The following is a 21,559-nucleotide window of genomic DNA, read 5'->3' on the forward strand; positions in this document are numbered from 1 at the left end:
CTAACTGTCTGAATGACAGGAGAAAAAGCTGATGTGTCATTTTGGCAACTTTTGCTTGTGTCTGCAGCATTAATTGTTTTTAGGGTATTATTTTGCTGAAGGCCTTTTATTCAGAAGAAAGTCAAAAAGCAGTTTCTAAGTCCACAGCAATATTGTTTAATGTGAATCTAGCCAGGATCCTTTTTCTGGGAATTTCAGATTTCAATTTCTGAGGTCCTTTTAGATAGTTATTAGATCTTATATTATGTTGCCCACGTGCAGAATTTCCAAGCAAAAACAAAAAAACATCATGAACTCGTGTCCCGAGGATGCAGCGGGCTTGTTTGGAGTTTCAGAGAAAACGGACTGTGATCAACATCTCAGCTGAGTAAACACTTTGAAACCTGGGCAAATTGGCTTGATTTCTTTTTAAAACATGGTAAGAAGGTGATGTTTAACTTTTACCAAAAAAGCAGGAAAAAAGAGTAAAAAGTACCAAAAAAAATTACACTGATTAAAAAAAAAAGAAAAAAAAAAGAAAAGAAAAGGATTTGACCTGAATTTTTTTTTAAAAATAAAATCTATAAAATAATTTCATACATGACTATGATAATTATATGTATAGTTTTTGGATGTGTCTCCCTGGCTTTTTAAAAAATAACTACTTATTTCCTCCAACTTGTGAAACACTTCTTGCCAAGTTACTCATGGCCTTTTTCCCTCATGTTTTCAAAAGAAACCAAACCAATTTGTTTGAGCTTCAAGGGATTTCCATACTGGTGAAAGCATCTGAATACAACACTAGAAAAGTGATATCAGTCCAGTTTTAAGGGGTTAAATCAATGTAATTAGATGTCTCAAAAAATACAAAATACACTGAAAGTTACAGGAGCTGTTGCAACAGGCTCCTGCTTGACTGTCATCCCAGCTTCTTAGGCATCTTTTGGGAACAGTTTGATTTATTAATGGAGTGAAATAAACAGTGAGGGTTCTTGTTTAAGGGAAAAACAAAAACTCTCTGAGATCAGGTCACATCTCACATGTGAGATTTCAAAAGACAGCAAAGAGAAAGAGAATCTCACCATGCATGCAGTAAGCTTGTTTGGAGCGCCAGAGAAAAATCTCATATATTTTAGCTTATAATTACAGCCATAACTCAGTTTACCTTCACCTCAGCCTGCCTTCAAAAGTAGCTTTAATTATTATACACGGTCTCAGATACAAAACATCCCACATAGGCCACCAGGACACATCTGCGCCTCTATGAATAAGTGATTAACACTACAGAGTTGGATGCACTTTAAACAGCTTTCAAAATTTATAAGTCTTCAGTTCCTTCAATTAGCCCCCCATGCCTCCCATTAGCTCATCATGTTTTATTCACATTTGTTCAGCTCATTCACACAAAGCGGAGAGCACTAAGCCTAAAGAGCGATTAACCAACTGTGAGGTTCATCACTGTTGGCAATGTCTCGTACTTAGAGGTATTTCTGTTGGCGTCAGGTAGAGTAGAGTTTGTTCAGAAAAGGTAACAGAGAAGCATATAATCTACCCTGAAGGTCGACATGAATGGTAATATATATGCTTTCTTTCAGCTAAATTCCACTATTGTCCTCAAGCACTGCCACATATTCAATCATGATTACATGCAGTTACAATCAGACATAACGAGCATGAGTCATAATCACTACAGCTACATTTATCTCATGCAAATCTCTATAATTGCACAGGTATTAAATAATGCCACAGCTAAAGACTTGTGCACTGTAGAAACAGCCGTTAGAGACAGAGGTGTTATCTTATCATATAACACACTTCATTCAAACTCGAAAGAAACAAAATTCAAACTGTCTTGGTCACTCTTGTAATCTAGTAAGTACGCTATTCCAGCAATCACCAACTTTAGTTTGCTAAAAATAAATCCTTAATTCACAAAGTTAAATGCAAAAAGCATGCCGTTATTCCACATGCTCTTTCTCCCAGCCTGATGTTTGCAGTCCTGTAACTTCTCTCCACCACTAGGTGTCACGGTGTATCTGGTGCTCTACATACAATGGGTCTCATTCATGTAATGTTGGTAATTCTGTGAGTAGATTTGCACATAAATCACCTTGGTACTAAAAACCTAAACTCGGAAAACTCGGATTTGATCGTAGACACGTCCGCTATGTTCCTGAATGCCAGTCAGTCATTAACTGATGGCTCGCTCCAGCTAGTCAGCAATTGGCATACATCCCTGCCCATGAATAGCCATATGATGAGGTGAATAGAACTTCGGATGGGTGCATCGTGTCGCCCTAACATGCCACAAACAAAGAAAGAGAGTTGGTGGTCCACCAAACTGGTTCATTTTCCGCACAGCCGCTGTGTCCCAGGCGTAAGAAGCCGACTAGTGCTTTTAGGGTCTGTGTGTGAGCGGGTAGGCTTTTTGGGAGGGGGCTATGTGATGATCTTGGGGCCTGGGAGGCTTCGGGCTTGGTCAGGTTTAGACCAAGAATTTTAGGCAAAGTGATGGTCTCACAAATTGCTATACATCCTTACAGCCATTATTGATATTTTTTTCACTGAATCTGTTAATTGTAAGTGGATTCAGTTGCAATTTTGTTTTCAGCCACACTTATTGTTACTGTAAAGCTGTAAATTGCACCAGTATTGTCGTGGACAATATGATATGGCACACCACTAGTTGATAATCAAACTTAGAGCTGCAGCAGGTTTAATAAGCAGATTATGACATGAAAGACTGAGTAAAGGACACATACCATCAGCACTTCATCTGGAAATAAAGTAAAGTCTGAAATACATTGAACAACACACATTGTAAGCAACTGTCATCTCAATAAATGCTCTTTTCTATGCTTTATCATGAAAGAACAAAGTGAATGTGTGTGTGGAGAGCTGAGGTTGTGTCTGATTTCCATAAAAGCGCTGGTGATATGATAAATTATGCAAACTGCAACTACGTCATACATGTACTGGAACTAAACTTAGCTGCGCAACTTAATATTTTAGTTATTTTAATGGTAATATTACAAACGGGCCAAATGTGAAATAGGTTTCTCTTGGTGAGTTATCTCAAGACTGCAGTTTTTTGGAGTTTTGCAAAGTATTTAAGTGTCTTTTAGCTCATTGTTTGAATTTTACTGTGGACTTTACTACATACTGTTTTATGGCTTATTTTTACAGTTTAATCAGTGTTATTTCCAGTTGCAGCAGAAAACAGTTTTCAGTGAAAATGCTATAACAAAGTCACGATGCACTACCTGCCCAACATCAACAGCAAAAAACGTTAACTAGAATTACTACCCCAGCAGCACAGACCTTAACAATCGGTACACTTTCAAGGTGGACACCCAAGATGAGTGTCTCCAATTCAGTAGCTGACAAATGTCTCACTTTCTGTTCCTAAATTATGAAGTTTAGTAATGGCCAGAAACGTGTTTTATGCAGAACATTATGGTGTCACAGTGAAGTTGATCTTGGATCTTTTGGATAAAAAATGTTTCACTTCATCCTTATATGACATTAGACGTGTGTAAAGCTTTGTCATAATTAGTGGAGGAATTCTTGAGTTATGGCCATGTATGTAAGGTCACGGTGACCTCTGACCACCAGTATCTAATCTGTCCATTCTTAAGTCCAATTGAACATCTGTGCCAAATTTGAAGAAATTCCCGCAAGGCATTTGCAAAATATGGCATTCATGAGAGTGTAACAGATTCAAGCTCACAATGACCTTGACTTCTGACCTATGACCACCAAAATCTACTCACCAAGTCAAATCAAAATCAAATCACTCATCCTTGGGTCCAAGTGAACATTTGAGTCAAGGTTAAAGAAATTCCTTCAGGGTGTTTTTGAGATATCGCGTTCACAAGAATCAGAAAGATGAAGTCACGTTGACCTTAACTTTTGATCTATGACCCAAAAAATCATTTCATCATTGAGTCCAATGATGAAATGATATCTCAAGACTCCATTGAGTCTTGAGATATCGTGTTCACAACAATGGAACAGACAGACAACCTGAAAACAAAATGCTTTCAGCTATCGTCAGCACAGAAGCATAAAAACTACCAAGTAAATAAAAATGAGAATTTATCAGCTAAGGAGACACAATTGTGTGCAAAGACTTACAATTTATCAGGTTGACACAAACATGACTGCAAATGAGTAGAAATGTCAAACTGCTGAATGTGTGACCAGTTTGCTCGTGTTTGCCAATCCGACCTTATAATATGATAGGATGTCAGTGTGGTGCTTACAGCCGCTGCCCCAAGTGGCAAAAAACAATCTAAATGCAATTTAAACTACAGAATACGTTTCTCTCCACTTGCATGTGTTTAGAATCTGTTTCCATGTACTTAATATAACCCAGCCACAAGTATACAGAATACATACTACAGCATTTTGTCATTGGTACCTTGTTTCCATTATTTGATGAATTTATGATAGAAAAATAGTTTTCTGCTTATATTAATGCATAAAAAAGCATTACTTTTCCATTTCAAAGTTTTATTTTTTGCTCAAGAAATCTTTTTCTTTCTTAAGTTTAAAACTAAGTAGAAAAAGCAATGAGGTTACAGTCAAAGCAATTTTGAAACTATTATCTAGCCTTCAATACTTTTTTGAAATTGCATAAGAAAGTAAGCTGATTCACCATGAAGTCATCTGCCTATCCTTCATTTTTTAGGTTTAAAATGAGCGAAGGACTTGAGAACAACTCGACTCAACTCTATGACAACTGGACATTTTACAACTCCTCCCTGGAGCCCATCATACCCCGGAACAACATCACATATGTTGGATTTTACCTGCATCAGCCGTCCACAGCAGCCATCTTCATCGTCTCCTACCTGCTCATCTTCCTCGTGTGCATGGTGGGAAATGGAGTGGTGTGTTTCATTGTCCTGCGGAGCAAAAACATGCGGACTGTCACAAACTTGTTTATTTTAAACCTTGCTGTGAGTGATCTCCTGGTTGGGATTTTCTGCATGCCCACAACGCTTCTGGACAACATAATTACAGGTGAGCAGCACAGTAATTTCAAGCTTTCATTGTGTTGTTTTTGTGTCTAACATGTCAAAAAAAGGAATTTTAAGCTAAGCTGGCTGTTCTTTTGTTATCAGTCAGTTAGTTGTTTCAATCATTTCCAGACTGAATATCCCAGCAAGTACTGGATAGATTGTTGCAACATTTTTTACAGGCATTCGTGATCTCCAGAGGGTGAATCTGAAAGAGTTTAATGTCATCAAGTGCCACCAAAGGGCCAGATTTTCCAACATTTACATTAATCTCACGACATGATACCTAAAATCTATAACCCAAATGCAACTACTTTTAGGTGAATTAGACTGAAATTTGGTTGAGACATTCATGGTACTCATAGCGATGAATCCAAATTACATGAGTTAGTCTCAGACTTTTTGTCAAGTGCCGCCAGTAGGGTGACATTTGTGGAATCGAGGAAACGTCTCAAACAACTACTTTTTTACACACTTAAAGAAGTATTTGTCTGCTTGAAAGACGACCCTTCCAAAAAAACAGGATCTCCATGCTGTAGAAAATCACAAATACTATCTAAGTTGGTACTAGATGACCAGAGAAAACAGAAGACAGACTGTGGCATTTGCTTTTGCTCAAGAGGTAGAAAACCTACAAATACCAGAATACACAGCACCACATCAGACCAATAAAAGCTCCCCCTGGTGGGTGATGTAATGCAAACTCATCAATTTGACCGAATTCTTCAAACATTCAAAGCAAAAAAAAGATACTCAGTAGCAGAATCTTGATTTATATTTAATCAACACTGCTAAATTTAACCATTTGATCTCCATTTCTCAGCCTCGGGGTCATATTTCTGTTGGGTTTGAATGAAGTGTGTTTTATGATGAGTTTATGAGGCAATTAAGGCTCGTCAGTCTAACATCACAGAGAGAAAGCTGAACTCAAAGGGTGTACATTTGTATTTTGTCCCTTAATTAGGGAAACAGGTGTGAGAATAATACTCTTAAACATTTTTGGGGAATTTTTTCGTCTGAAAAGTTGAGAGTTGCTGTTGGAGGGTGGGTGGGGTTGTTAGCGACACACAGTCCTACCATCACATACTGTGTACCATGGTGAAATTTCTGAAAGGTATGAAAGCATGAAATATTACATTCTGTCTAAGCCTAGTATGTAGCATTGCACTTTAACAGCAACTTTGTCTAAAGCCTCATTCCCACTGCACATAAACCCATAAACACCTGCTAACATCTGGCTTTTTAATGCAATGGGAATAGGTATGAGAGGCATTTACACCTGGGTCAAATGACACTGCAGTAGCCACCGTTTTTTATCGAACTGGCATCGATGAGAATACAACACCCAGGTGAACGCGGTAATTTCAGCCTCTTAACTGGCGAGATGCAATGACGCACCGTCACTGGTTACAGTCCGTCTCCTCCCAAGCTGTGCTCAACTGTTATTCTATGTTAGTCTGCACCCTGTTTTAAAGAGAGACTGAATAAATAATTTATACAGGAAGAAAAGAAACCACTAAAAAGTTTTCAAAGACCTCCTGCTGTCTACTGTTAACCTGTCCTGTTGCTGGTCTGTGATGACGCACAGACACACCAACAAAACATCCCACACAAATGCCAGCTGACAGAAAGGCAGACTGATGTGCTGCAGCAGTGTTAACTGGCAGCAGGAATGCAGCCAATTGTCCATATTAAGCAGGTTTACCAATGTTTGAAAAACCTGCGTTCACGCGCTAATTTTGGCGAGATAGGCATGGAAGACGATTTGAAGTACAACTGAGATTTGTGGATGTTGAAGAAAAAGTGGCAAATTCCGGCTTGGACTAATGAAAGGCAAGTGTGAAGAAGCAGAGCTGAGCCTTATGAGCTGTAAATCCTAACAGGACCACTGTGCAGAAAATAAGCCATTTTGATTTTCCTCTACTGCCACCCTCAGGTCTTTTTTCCCCCACTTTTTTGTCCCAATTAGTGTACAGATCTACGGTATGCGGCAAAATAGCGTCTCTAATTTTCCTCTAACCAATAATTCTGCCTTTTGCTGCATAATGATACATCACAGCTTTACAGCTTTTCAGCACTGCTAGTCCTGTAAATCCTTTGATTAACCTTGCTCCCTATTCCCCAGCCACTGATATTATTTTATTCTCTGCAGGGCTGCTTTGTTTTTCACTTTAGCATTAATTTGGACTACTAAGAGGTACTTGAAGGCCATCCCATGCCACGCGAACCTTGAGATGATCACTGAATGACAAAATCATGGAATCATTATCTCCATGGCCTGTGATCAGAAGTAGTAAAGGCTCATGGGAGTCGGACAGACTTCCCTCCATGAATGAATAAGACCGGGGCTTTTTCCACATTGTGCTGATTGGACTTGACAGTTGGCTCTGGATGATGCAAATCTCACAGGAGCGATACTCAAGGCGAGTGATAGTGTCTAAGAGTTCAGATTTGTCATGTCAACTACTGTCTGCAGAAGCTGCAATGAATTCCTCTTTTCAGTTTAAAAAAAAAAATGTAAAAAAAATTTAAAAATAACTAGAAAAGTCGGGTAGAGTGCAGATTTCTGCAAGGCTCCCCTGAGCTGATGGCAGCCACTCCAGACAATTCTTGTAATTCCAGCGCGCTGTGTTTCAGAGGTTTCACAGAAACTACAAATACAAGTCTCATCCTTTTTTGATGGGGCTATGGCACATTACACAAGGCAGAGCGATTTCTCCTGTTAACAGGCACTGTATGTGGAATAAAGATAGGATGAACATATTTTAATACATGAGACACAGCCAAAATCTTTTGTCTATGTCGTCCATATCTGGACTTTCAATGGTATTAACTTTCTCTGTAAGCTACAGCACAACTAAATTGAAGATAAATACATATATAACTTAAATAATGAAAAAAAAATACCTAGCCTACTTACTTATTTATGGTAGAAGGACAAATATCAAGGGAAAATGACAAAATCATCAAAATCTGCAAGTCTTCAAAATCAGGCAGGCAAAATGCTCAGCCCTCACAGGTGGTATGACGTCCTGCAGAGGGCAGAACAAAACCGGATTGCAGCCATATCGTAGAAAGCTGCGGCTGCTGGTATTGGTCCTCTGAGGTACTTTATGGATCCTTACGGATCTGAAATAAACACCTGCCAAACACCAAATGTGGGTATATTGTCGGTTTGGCAAGGCATTCTGCCACATTGGTGAGTAAATGTTTGTAGCAAAATACTGATTCAATAAAAAACAATGCTGAGTCTCGGAGTGATGCCAACAATTTGGATTGTGTAATTACGTCATGCTGGGATGATGCAGCCCATCACTGTGATGTCAACAAACAGTGGTGGGATGAAGCAGCATGATCCAGGGCGGCAGCATTATTACGTGACGCTGTCCTTCAGCATTTCGTGTGCACACAACCGGTTGTGTCGGGCCACGTCAAGTGATGCCGCCTGTGCACATGTGCATGTAGATGCGCCTGGTGTCACCCCGCCATCCACCAGTGTATGATAACGTCCAACTGTCAAGCTGGTTGGACACTGAAGGTAGTTTTTGGCATCACGCTCGTACACTGAAGGCACTGACTGAGCGGCGCTATATGACGAGTTCAGAGTGAGAATAGGCTGTCTCTGCAGCACTAAAATGTCATGCTCTGCTACTCCTAAGCCATTTGTCAGATGCGCGTATGATTAAAAGGTGCTGCAGTACTGACCGTCTTGTGGCAGAGGCAGTGTGTTAGCTCTGCTTCTTTCATTCATACCTTTCACAATAAAAGCCCTGCATATAAACACTGCATCACTGCTTATCAGAGCAAACTTATTCACATGCTGAGGCTGTGGAGATGAGCTGGAAATATATTTTAATAATTTTGTTTCAGATTTTGCTCTGGCCTCTTCTTTAAGTTAGTATTCAACCCAACACCTTATTATCTCAATAAAATGCACTGAAACAAATCTATACCCTATGTTACAAAAAAGCTGCAACAAAGGCAAAAACGTGGATTGCAACTACGGTAAGGTTTAATGTTTTCCCCAAAGCCAATTTTGAAAACTTACAGCCCCTAGCCGCCTGTTGAGAGCAGTTAATGATGCTATAAAACAGGTTTTTCAAAAATATGCATCACCACAGCCAGAAGAGGTTTTATAGCATACAGTGATAAATGTGCACACAAAGTAACAGGCTGATTGGTCCATTAGTTTGTGGGATTAGCTTCGGACAGACACACACTCACACAATCAAACAAATGATCCCTTCAGGTATACTCTGGCAAAGATAAAAACCAGACATAATAATTCAGAAGGGTTCCAGTTACATCCCAACTACCTAAGCTCAAAACTATCAGTTTTTCAGAAGATAATAAACTTTTTTAAGGGGGGGGTCGATTTGGAACTAAACTGGTGTGGAGGACAAGCTTGAAAATAATATCGAAGTAAACCTCCTCTCTTTTTTTAACCATAAGAATGTCAACTGAATGACAAATAATTAGCTGTGATTGTGAAGATTGTGTGGATCACCTGAAGTACCTTATTCATCTCCGGAGAGGATTTAAAAATGGGTGCAACAAACAATACACCCATTGCCTCCTGAGAAGTGCAGTAAAAGCAGAGAAATCAGTCATCATTGTGTGAATCAGGAACATGTCATGGAGTTCAGAGATATCCAGCTGGCAGAGTGCTCTGTGTGATTAAATCCTGGCTACAATGACATAACATAGAATTAAATCCTGAAATATCATGGACAGCTTGCAGCTACCAGAAGTCAGCAAGAGTGAAAGCTTATTAACTTTGCATAAGATTACAACATTTAAAATCATGCAAAGTTTCATTACAAATAATAAAAAAAAAATCTCATTAGCAGAGAACAACATCGGCGAACATCTGCTTCACTGTTTTGTCAGGCTCTCCATTTTTTCATGGAAATTAATTCAGAGGTGTGGAAAGAACTCAGTACGGTGCATAAGTGTGGAAAAAGTAGAGATCCTGCAAGTTTGTTCATATCTGACTTGTTCAGAGTGCAGAGCAAGAAATCTCCACCTCCTGAGCACAAAACAAAATGTTCCTTGGTAGAAAAACATCAATAATGCATACTTTACAATGTGTCTTGAAAGAGACCTTTGAAGAGATGCTTTCTCTGCATCTAGAATTCAGTTGCACTTTGAGGAGACTTATTATTAACTATATTATGTATGAAGGGCGAGAATACAATTCAATTGAAAGTACAACACATGATTTAATATACATGAAATAACATAAAGGGTGACACTGTTTGGGAAAAAATGTAAATTACTTTTACATTATACATTTCTGAATTCATTTTCTGTTCTGTTGCTGATGCATACACATAACCACAGTAAAATGAACAAAATATGACTGATTTCACCATTTTCAGAGCCAATGGGGGGTTACGATGTTTTGTGTTATTAAAACCATAATGGCTTATTCCCATGAGGCACTGGTATGCTACAATGATTTTGAGCCCATTAGATTATGAGGTATTATGTGTGGAAATCTGACATTGGAGGAAACCTCACTTTGCATCATTAACATGTGAATAGCTTAACCCCTGTGGAACATAAATTTTCATGAATTCTGCCGTTAGATTTGACATTTAATTGACTTGACCAGTGCAGCAGAAGTCAGCAGAAACATTCGGCTGAGCAAATTTTATCGATGTTTTCTGAAAAATAAAGTTACATTTACTACTGTTATATTAAAGTTTAATATAACCCGGTTATAATTTTGAATTACATCAAGTGTAAAATAAAGTACTGTTATCGTGAAGTTAAATAAAGTATTGTTGTTATTAAATATCTCAAAGCGAACCCATGGTGCTTTTCTTTTGAAGGACCTGGCTTGTCTCAGGCGAAAGTGTTGATGTTTTTGGACTTGAAGCTTCCGGTCAACAGTTGTATTTATGTCATTTGTATGTGATTTTCTTTTTACTATTCCAAATGATGCAAAAAGCAGTTGGCCCCCAGGTTTTTTTCACATTGTCTAATCTGGCCCCCCATGTGCCAGGAGTGGCTGTTACAATAGGTTTCCTTCAAAAATGCCCACAATCTTTTATATTCTCAACTGATTAGTTTCAGTTGCCAAAACCAAACCTCAATACAGATGTGGCACATGGAAAAATGGCCAAATAAAAAGTATTTGTAAATGCAATTAGTACCAGTGTTGAATGGCATCACCATTGATATCGTCCTATCGGAAACTTTGCCCATGTGATGATGCTAAAAAATCAGTTTTAGACATTCAACTGTTTGTCATGAATCTAATCAAAAGACACCGTGTGTCTGTTTTATGCCCAACACGGGGATAGAGCTTGTCAGTGCAGAGACTAACAAACAGAAATCAGAAAAGCATTGATCTAGAGAGCACTCAAGCAGTGAGGTTTCAGAACAGCACCACAGGGCTTCATTAAGACGCCATTTTGAAGAATATTTAATCAAAGTTGATCTGATGTGAATACTTAAAATTCGAGATGATTATATTTGGATGGAAGCTACATGATGATATCCTGATTGTGTTGATTTTTTTCTGTTTATTTACCCCATTGCCTCCTCCCAAAATTCAACAAAACAGATGAAATGAGTTGCAGTGCCTGAAGTGAGCATTTTCAAGTGCTAATTGAAAATAAGGAAAATACTTGTGGAACAGACAGCTCCATCCATTTTCCATTTCTTGTTTGGGAGGGATGCTTTTCTGATTTTAGCTAGTGTGCATCAATATTGATGCACTGTGGACATTTGGACACTGTGTATGCAAACCTGTTGCACCAGCTGTGTGTAAGTTAACACTTTAACTTAATTTTGGCATTTGCACCCAACACAATCTCATCCAAACTCGTCACATGCTCTGTCAGTGACCTTCTGCATCCACTTATGATGTTTTAGTTGTCCTTCTGCATTAGCTGTTTACACTCCACACATGGTGGGATGATAGCAGCACGGTCCTTATGTTTACACAACAATGAACTGCGCCCATCACGATGGTTAGGCAAAGGACACAAATTCACAGATGGTTTGGTGCTGGCAAAAGAGGTACGTGGTAAGGTGTGGGGAAAAAAACCCATTTCATCTACATGGGAAGTGAACTCTGAATGAAAGTCAGTTGTTTGTGGGTCAATCAAACATCCACACAGCTTTATTATCAGACTAACTGACATTTAGTGTGGACTTTGCATCCTGACTTAAGAGAGAACTTATGCACAGCTGGTGAAACAGGCCACTGGCCTTGAAGGCCTTTTATAGGTCACATGATGGTATGGCTATGTGCCTGTCGGTAGGAACTGGCTCCCTCGAACATGATGCAGCAGGCGCTTCAAGAGGTGTTATTGCATCACATAACTCAACTAAAAGTTGAGGGGATCATCTGGAAGTTTTAAATCCCCAATTCCTCTGTGGATTATCCTCTGAATTCCTATCGTCACCTCCCAGAAATCCCTCATATGTTGCAGCTCCTACATATAAGGGGCTCGCCTTTCATTTTTGCTCGCATAATATGCCTATATCGCCTTTGACTGAAAATAAGGATGGCTGGTGTGGTGGCTGCAAATATAAATACACCTACTAGTGTTTTGAAAATGGATCTCCATGCTTCTTGAAATGTTAACACAAGAGGAGAAGTTGCATAACACCACTCAATGGAAACACTCACCTCGCAACTGTGTTTTATCAACATTTCAAAAAACATCACTTAAGTTTTGCACAAATCTGCAATGGAGACCTGCCTAGTATGACATTTGACCGCCAAAATCTAATCAGCTCATCGTTGAGTCCACTCTAACGTCTGTGCCAAATTTGAATAAATTCTCTCAAGGTGTTCTTGAGATATCGCGCTCACAAAATGAGAATGACGATGTCAAAGTGAATTCGACCTTTGACCACCAAAATCTAATCAATTCAACCTAAGCATTTGTTTTTGCAAATTTGAAGAAATTCTCTCAAGGCCTTCTTGAGATATTGCATTCACAGCCAGCCAGCCAGACAAGCCAAAAACATTATACCTCTGCCCTCGGCTATCGATAGCTTGGAGGTATGAAAAAAGCATTTACATATTACAAATGTGACTTAAGAAGACCCTTAAACCTTCACCAGTTTGCTATTTACTGCTGTCTGTTATACAGTAATTTGTTGTTTTTTCCACCCAAGTATGTTATGTGGTACAACTGAGTGGAGAACTGCATAATTCATTCCAGTTGACTGGAAATCAGCTGAGATGGTAGTACTCCGGTTTGTCCTACAGCTGATCATCCAACCAATCTGAGCAACGAGGGAAGATGGACCTTCCTCCGGGAGGCAAATCAGACACAGGGAGGATCATATACAAAAATTCGACAGCGCTATTTTCCTGTGAAGCGAGAGCCTGCTGAAGGCACAGCAGTCAGCGTAACACTTCTTGAATATGAGCAGAGTGGGAGTAACAGAAAAAGTGCTGCTTGCAGTAAGTAAAATAAAAAGGGGTCAAGTTGAGTTAGGCTTTGCAGAGAGACATGAAAGACTCAGAGAGCAATGGTGACCGACTTTTTTGTGTCACAGAGACGAAAACTGAACTCAGTCAGCTGTAATAAAATGCATACAGTCAATCAGACTACGAGCAGAGTTCATCACCAGTCTACCACCATCCCTTCCAGGGAGCTTTATGATGACAGCCTCATGCTGTGCAGTGCGTTTCCACTGCAGGGAGTGAGACGCTCCGACATGACAACAGACAGGGCCATGAATCACACTATAACAGGACAGTGCTGCTGAGTGTACAGCTCTATACTGCACACCGGTCAGAGGGAGCAGTGTTTTGGAAGGCATTTTCAGTGCCATAAACAATGTGATTTTATAGAAGATTACAAAATCGTCGTGACATGTCTATCAGTGACGTGATATGTCTTTGTGGTTTTTGTTGTTGATCAAAAACCATGATTAGATTTTCAAAATTCTTGTCAGGTTTCTGCCTGTGTGGCTTCAGTGATTCAAGTCCCCCCTTTAACCCTATGAGAGCTCTTTAAAGACTGGACAAATAACAATCTGCCATTGTCTCTCCACAGAAAGCTTTCATCTCATGCAACATTAGGGTGTTAACAGGGAATAATGCTTTAATGGACCATAATGGGTCTTTTGTATCTCCCATCAATGCTTACTGGGCCCTTGCAATTGGCAAAGCACATAAAAGAAACATCTTAACAAGGAGATAAAAGCAACAGTGTCACCCAAAATGTTTATAATGTCGTCAAATTTGCTTTTAAGGCTAATGTGGATAATTGGACTATATTGTTACACTTACAAACTTCTGCTATGTGAAGTACTCATTTGTAAGATTTCAATCAAATAAACTTCCATTAACCCTGTGAAACATTATCAACATTCACTTTTCTTGTGCTGCATTCAGATGCCTTCACAAGTATTTACACCTTCATACCCTGAGCTAATAGCTGCTACACTAAACATCCAGCCAAGCCTGAAATGAATCGTCAAATACTCGTATTGAATAGCTAAATCTAATTCAACTTGCATAATTTCTATTCTATTCTGAATCGGGTACAGCCCTAATAAATAGCAGTACAGGCAAGAGGGAAAATATGTTTTGGATTTCTGGATGGATTGTCCCTTAAAGAAAATGTATTTCTTAAAACACAAGTTGACTTTTATTATAAAGTAATCACATGAAATTCATTGTGTTTTTCAGGTAGCTTTATGCTAACCACAATCATTCATCAAAAATGCATCTACAAAACAAGACAATTGTCATTTCTTGGAATTTTTTGACAATGGTTCAGATTAAAATATTGCAGGGAGCAATGAAAAGAGAAGGAGCAGTAACCATGTTGTGTTAGTGGAAAAGTTGCCGGAGACTGCACACCTCTAACTTAGCAAAGTGCTAAGTGTCCTGCTGTCTGCAGAGGCACGTCGTGTGCAGCATGAAATCAGGTTAGGCTGCTCACAGAATGATGGGAAAGGCCAATTACTTTTTTCTTCAAACAACAAGCTTGTTGTGCTGCCACTGGAACTCTGTGACCTGTAGCATTAAACTGCAATTTCTGTTACAACCAGAAATTAAGGTGTTGGCAGATCAACAAGGACTAAAATCTTTGAGATTGTCTCTTTGTTAAACAACACGTGAGCTATATTAGTTTCTTAAAACCTACTGTACGACTGAAACATGTATGAGAGCTAGAGGGCTTTTAATTTGAAACATGGACTTCTAATTTGAAACAGGAAACGAACGAAATTTACCCAATAAATTGTTTTTGTTCACATTGACTCTTGTCTACAGAGCAGGCCCCGTTATTGTGGTTCAGCCCAAAAATTCCTGCAATTACTTGTTAAAATGAAGAACAGTAAACTTAGACACAGTCACACGGCAGAAGGGAGCCGCTTTCTCTGGTGCTTTGCTTTAGCTACTGTTGATACCTACGTCCCTGCATGAGTGGCGGTAGCCACGCAGCTTTCGGCCACCATCAGAGCCAAGCGCCGCCAAAAATGATAGTTTGTAAAACGTCATATCAGTGCTGATTACAAAAAGGAGAATTTTGTCATTGAGACGGCACCCCTTCTGACATTTCAACACCTAATATTTATTACAATTTTAACCAGTGTCGTATGTACACTTTCTCTTCGTAACAGGTTTGACATTGTAAGACATATTTTCAGTAGCTTTGAAAGGCATTTAAAGCTTATGTCATACAGACACGGCTGTTCCTCAAAGAAACTGATGAGGTAATGGTTTCTTTCCTCCATCTAAAACTGACATTTCTATCACTGCTATTATAGTTAGCTAGCTAGCTTTCGTGCTGAAAAAACAGCTTGACCAGTTTAACCTGGCAGCTTGTTTGACCAGCTTATGGTTCGTTTTTGTATAATTTTTAATGGATTAGCTAGTCATACCAGCTTGTGATGTTTTTTCCTTCTGGTTTACACATTGAAGTTCTTGTAAAATTGGAACCAAATCAATGGCTTTGAGTATGGAGAAATAACAGTGTCACAAGAGTAAAATTATGCTAGTTGGTTCAGACTCAGCAATTCAATATGAATATTTGATCATTCGAGGGGCTTTTTGAACAAAGTTTGAAGGGTTTAGTGGGATGTTCATTTTGACATCGACATTCATGGAATAAAGTAAACAAGCTAACAGCGTTGACAGCATATCGTAAATGTGCAACATTTTTTGGCTGACACTAAATATCAAACAACAGCAAGAGATCGTATCCTATTAAGTTACTGTGGGCTGTAATTTCATCACTTCTAAGCAGAAAAGCAGCCCCTCTCCCCCTCAGTCCTGTTGCTTGCATGTCCACAGCTGCTTGTATCAAAAAGTAGTGTTAAAAGTCTGGAGTGCTCACTCTGCAGCAAAATCTGGGGACCAAAATGTCCCCAGAGGTACACAGCACAATAAACTGACTGGCAAAACAACAGCAACAAAAATAACCTACTTGATGGAGCACTTGAAGCAATCTCAGTTGACTAACAAGTCTCCGACTGACGATTCATATCTCCAACTTTCAAGGGGCAGCCCTACACAGGACTTTCAGTGTGCACATCTATTTATTTCGAAATAGCAAAGGTCCACGAGGAAACACCAGCACTCATGTCATCGTCCTTCTAAACAGTTGTGTAACTTCATCACTTAGTGACAGACTTTCGTGTTTATTAGGCTGGCCTCGTCTCTGCAGTTCAGCCAAAAAGAAAACTGATAAGCCATACCATCCCTGTGGGCTGGTAGGCAGCTCGAGACCCGTCACAGCCTTAGGCCGTGGTAATTAGTGTTTTCTGCCCACACTAGGGGAGACATTTTTTTCCAAAAGGAGCCAAGTTCTGCTGTAAGTGGAGGTCTCAGTTTTGAAAAAAGAATATGAGGCTGTTTGTATGAAAACAATACAGAAAAAGTACAAAGCAGACATTATAAACAAAAGGAGCAAAGTGCTCTATGTTCCTTAAAACAATGGAAAAAAAGGTGAAAGCATAAATAACAGTGAAAGAGAAACCTAAGAAGACAACATTTCAGCTACATTCACTATCCTATTATCTGTTACATGCATAATTAAACCCAACAGAACAAAGATCAGAAGGTCTTGTAGAGATGGGAGTGTAAAGAACAATCTTATGATGAGCAGACTGCGCTGCACTTATAGAGTTAACTTAATGCCAACACATCAACTGTAAAATCATGCTGAGAAAATGCCAGGACAAACATTAAAATCAGACCATTCTGTCTTTGGGAACTCGTATGATTTCTCCCCCTTGCAGTCTCTCGGTCATCTGTGATCCGATTGGGCATGTTTTGAAAGGTCAGCAATGCCCATGGTTAAAGTTCAAAAAACGTTCATTTAAATGCAGAGCAGCGAGATGGAAAATCAGTTCAGTGGAAATAATAATTAGAGCAGTGGTGCAGCCACAAGCTTCAGCGTCATCACTGTCCACTGGAAAACAAGAGCTGAAGCAAACATAAAGCAGTTTTTCCACTGATCATGTGTTGACAATCAAACGCAGATTGATTATTTACTTAAAAAGCCATTTGTAGTTACATTTGTCTTCTAAAGGAGCTTAGGGAGTATGTGCAGGTCAAGTGTCCTTATCTACGTGATGAAAACATGTGCACTTACAAAACAACAAAAAAAGGGAAAAAAAAAAACTTCCAACAAGGGAAACACAAAATTAGATTTTTTGGCAATATCCAAAATATTGATATATGACAACTCCTTTGGCTGATAACCGATATTGATGTATTGATTTTTTCCCCTACCTAGTTTTAGTGATCAACAATTCTCTTCTGTAGTGGAATTAACATCATAATATGCATACTCATATCATGATAGCTCACCAGTAGATGGAGACATGAAATAGGGTTAATGTTTTCTACATGTTCACTATGTCAATTAAACTGAAAGGAATAAGCATATTGGCCAATTCCGATATTTCATTTTAAAGTCAATATCTGCTAAAAGTGACGATGGATACAGCATTCATGGCAGGGCCCTGTTCATTCCTATGCAAGCTGCTCAGAATAAACAAACTCCACCATGTTCTCATCACCAACATAGTGGACTGTAAAGCCGTTTTTGGCGCGGTTTGGTTCTGTAGTCTCATTTTCAGTGCAAACGCATTTTTTAAGACACATAAAAGCTTCAAAGTTCACTGTGCGGTATTCACTGATGAATTTTATGTTGTACAACAAAACGGGAAAGTCTCTTCATCTTGACCTTATTTTAGACATTCAACTAAAAACTCTTTCAAAAAACCCATTGACTCTGAGATGAGGGAACCGAAGGTGCTAAAATGCTGACTGATTTCCAGGTTTCAGGACTCATTCCTGGGGATCTCTCTGGCATCCTGCGATGCACCTGGATGTTGTAATTCCACTGTTTGGCCACTACAAAAACTGGCTTTAATGCCCAGCGCACTTCCTGAGGTCCTCGTCCGTATTCTCAGACCGTCTGCCATTGTCTGCTGTCTCAGTTCGGCTTTTTATCCGTCTATCATCTCTCATCCTGCTTTACATCTCAATTCGCCCTTCAAATGGATGATCCGGCTATCATGAAGCCGAGGGACTCACACGAGAGAGAAAAGAATGGCGAAAGTTGAAGCAACAGAAGCTGAGATATACATATTTCTAGTTGCCAGAATGAGTCAAGCTCCAAAAAACGCTAGATCCTGCAATTCCCATAATGCAACTCGATGGCTTTCTTTTGTAGACCTTATGTTGTCTTTTAAATCCCCACTTCTTTCAAACGCTGCACCTCCAGTTGTAATGCAGACTTACTTCTAAAAGCTTTGAGTCTCAAACCCAAGCAGAGATAACCCTGATGATATTAACTTTTTTAAGACTTCAAAGACACACAAGACATAATACAACCATTTTTACAAGCTGAGCAATACTGCTCGAGGCTACTAAACTGACTTTTACTTTGTGTAAAAATTCTGAAATGCCATCTTAAAATTCCTTAAATTTCTCCTCCACATTTTGTTTCCTGACTGCAACAACTAATTTTCATTCTCTGATTTAGTTTCTACATCATACAACTCTTGACAACTGGTATGAACTTCACGACGCTTTATGTTCACAGTTAACCTTTATTATGAAGGCGTAGGACAAATAATCAAGCAGAGGTGCAGGTTAGAGAAGCTGGCGGTTATACTGATGATATTCGGCTGTCTGATTACTGAGAGTCAGCCACAGTCAGGCACTGACACTGTCAGCATCTCTGCAGCCCTGATGAGGAACAGCTTAGAAAGGTCTGTTCCCGCGGAAGATACTTAACCCTTAGGGCCCACTTTAATATTACACACTTGTATTGTTCTACACAAAAAAAATGCGCTTTTCAAAATCAACTTTTAAAAAATATTAGAAATTAATATTAATTTCTACTTTTATTGATATTTTTAAATAAAAAATAGTCCTAATATTCATTAATTTTAAGAATTTTAACCATTTAAATGACACGTTTTTGTCATGATGCCACCATATTTTACATGGAAATAAATAAATAAATAAATAATAATTGCATGACACCCAGATATAATACAATGCATGTTTTTATGATTTAATGGCTGTGGGATCAAACATTGCAGTTTGAATGGGTTTCAATAGCGGATTTTTTTTTGCACTTCACAGTATGAATGTAACAATTTTGTTTCCACGGTGTATTTTAGACTTATTGTAGGAGCTGAGCTGGAAATTCCAAGATTAACAAAAATACACAATCTTGCCAAATGTATGCCATATTCATGAACACAGCCAAAATGATCAAAAATTAAGCGTGACAAGCGTGTAAATTGCAACAGTCCCTAAGGGTTAAGTATGACAAAATTGATGAGCATCCCCTGATGTGTTTTTGCATGTGAAACTGTTTAAGGTTGTCTGAATTGAACTTCTCTGTTGTTATGTATTGTCTTCAGGTAAAGTCAGCTGAATGTATCTTTTCTGTCAACAGGATGGCCTTTTGGAAGCCTGGTCTGCAAAATGAGCGGCATGGTTCAGGGGATCTCTGTGTCAGCATCTGTCTTCACTCTGGTTGCTATAGCTGTTGACAGGTACAGTGGCTGAACTGCAGCTTCACATGACAGTACAACCTTTTCCCCACAAATGTAACACTTCAATTCTAAAAAGTTTGTCAAAAAAGTGCTTTATCTGCAGAATAAAAGCCAGATAACACTCAGAGAGCAAAAACCTCTACAAAGGCAGCACGATCCTATTTATTTATCTTATTTATTTATTTATCTGATAATATCCTAAACACAAGGTTTGCTGACTGCCTCTTTCCTGCAGCTGTCACCTAAATCTCACAGCCCTCCTCAGTGAATGGAGGAATGGAGAATTTTTTCAAATAAAAAAAAAATGAGTTCATGGTAGCACTGAATACATGGAACATTTCAATATTGTACGTGTTAGAACAATTAATTGATATATTTGGTATATGAATGGATTATGTCTTCTCAGGATATTGTAAAGGTCTGTTTCTGTTTGCATGTGACATAGTAAATAAAGCCTGAGCAAAACTTCCATATGTGTCCAATCTCACAATGACATGAAATTTTCAAGAACAAATCAGCACAAAATCAAGCCGCTTGTTCTTTGGCCCATCATGTCATTTTCCAGCACTTATCAGGACAGACAAATGAGGCAGATCGTACAGCCTTCTCATCTTTATCTGGTACTTGTCCTCTGCTCATGCTGAATTGCCTAATTGCTGTTCATAGAGACGAATCCAGCTGGCTTTTACTCCACTTAATCACTATTAACCACAGGAGGAGGCTGCAGAATCCCACCGTGGGTGAAATGCAAACACATTGAGCGGAGATATAACAGCTCTCCAAGCTGTAAGAATGACTGGACTGTTATCATCACCTGGTCCTCAGAGACAAAACATGCAGTGACATTGCGGTCACAATTTTGAAGTCAATGGGGAGTGTATTTGCCTCTGGAAAGGACAGATGGAGTTTAACATGATAAGACACCCAAAAGTCAAAGTCCCCTCTCAAATGTCTTAGTTAAATGATAAGAATCACATTTGAATAAATGAGGAGATAAAGGTCTCTGCTGTCTGCCAATTTGGGACAGTGTATTCATACACAGATAAGCCAGAGCTGAACTACTGCATCTATTCTTATGCGATTTTACTGCCGATAGGCGATTGAAACTGGTCCAGTCTCCGGGTCCAGATTTCTCCTTAATCATTAGTTCAAGGTCCACACATCAGATACATTTTCACATACTCATGCATTTCACTTCACAAAATGCAAACAAAATGTTGGCGTAGAACACAATGAAATAATATGCATTGCAACAGTAATGAGAAACAGCCCATCAAAATAAAAGCCTTGTGCCAGGTATTTACTGTACTTAAAAGAAAAGTGTGTTTTTAAAAATTTAACATGAGTCACTCATGGTCCACTCAGAATGGACCCGCAACCAATTTTTGGACCCCATTTTTGGACATATTTTTTTATCCTGGATCAAAACATGAAAGTTGTGTTAACAACAGACCTTTTTTCAGGCTTCTAAATAAAAACCCATTGCAGAAACCCAGTGACTTTGAGATCAAGGAACCAAGAGTGCTAAAATTAAAACTAATTTC

The 21,559-nt window shown here is 38.9% G+C and overlaps 1 protein-coding gene and 1 long non-coding RNA gene across 2 annotated transcripts in view; one reads left to right on the forward strand and one right to left on the reverse strand.

Moving 5' to 3' along the window:
* Nucleotides 1-21,559, reverse strand: part of LOC148189683 (uncharacterized) — a 69,505-nt gene that overhangs the window by 14,901 nt on the left and 33,045 nt on the right. Inside the window, exon 4 of the long non-coding RNA XR_015776368.1 lies at nt 4,794-4,889. This is a non-coding gene — a long non-coding RNA (uncharacterized LOC148189683). The remainder of the gene's footprint in view (nt 1-4,793; nt 4,890-21,559) is intronic.
* npffr2a (neuropeptide FF receptor 2a) overlaps nt 1-21,559 on the forward strand; it is a 36,854-nt gene that overhangs the window by 5,461 nt on the left and 9,834 nt on the right. Inside the window, exons 2-3 of the mRNA XM_042488402.2 lie at nt 4,673-5,007; nt 19,916-20,015. Of these exons, the coding sequence (XP_042344336.1) occupies nt 4,680-5,007; nt 19,916-20,015 (428 nt within the window). The 5' untranslated portion in view covers nt 4,673-4,679. The remainder of the gene's footprint in view (nt 1-4,672; nt 5,008-19,915; nt 20,016-21,559) is intronic.

Source organism: Plectropomus leopardus, chromosome 4 (genome assembly GCF_026936395.1).
Source record: "Plectropomus leopardus strain MGB_pleo_1.0 chromosome 4, ASM2693639v1, whole genome shotgun sequence".
Classification (NCBI taxonomy): domain Eukaryota; kingdom Metazoa; phylum Chordata; class Actinopteri; order Perciformes; family Serranidae; genus Plectropomus; species Plectropomus leopardus.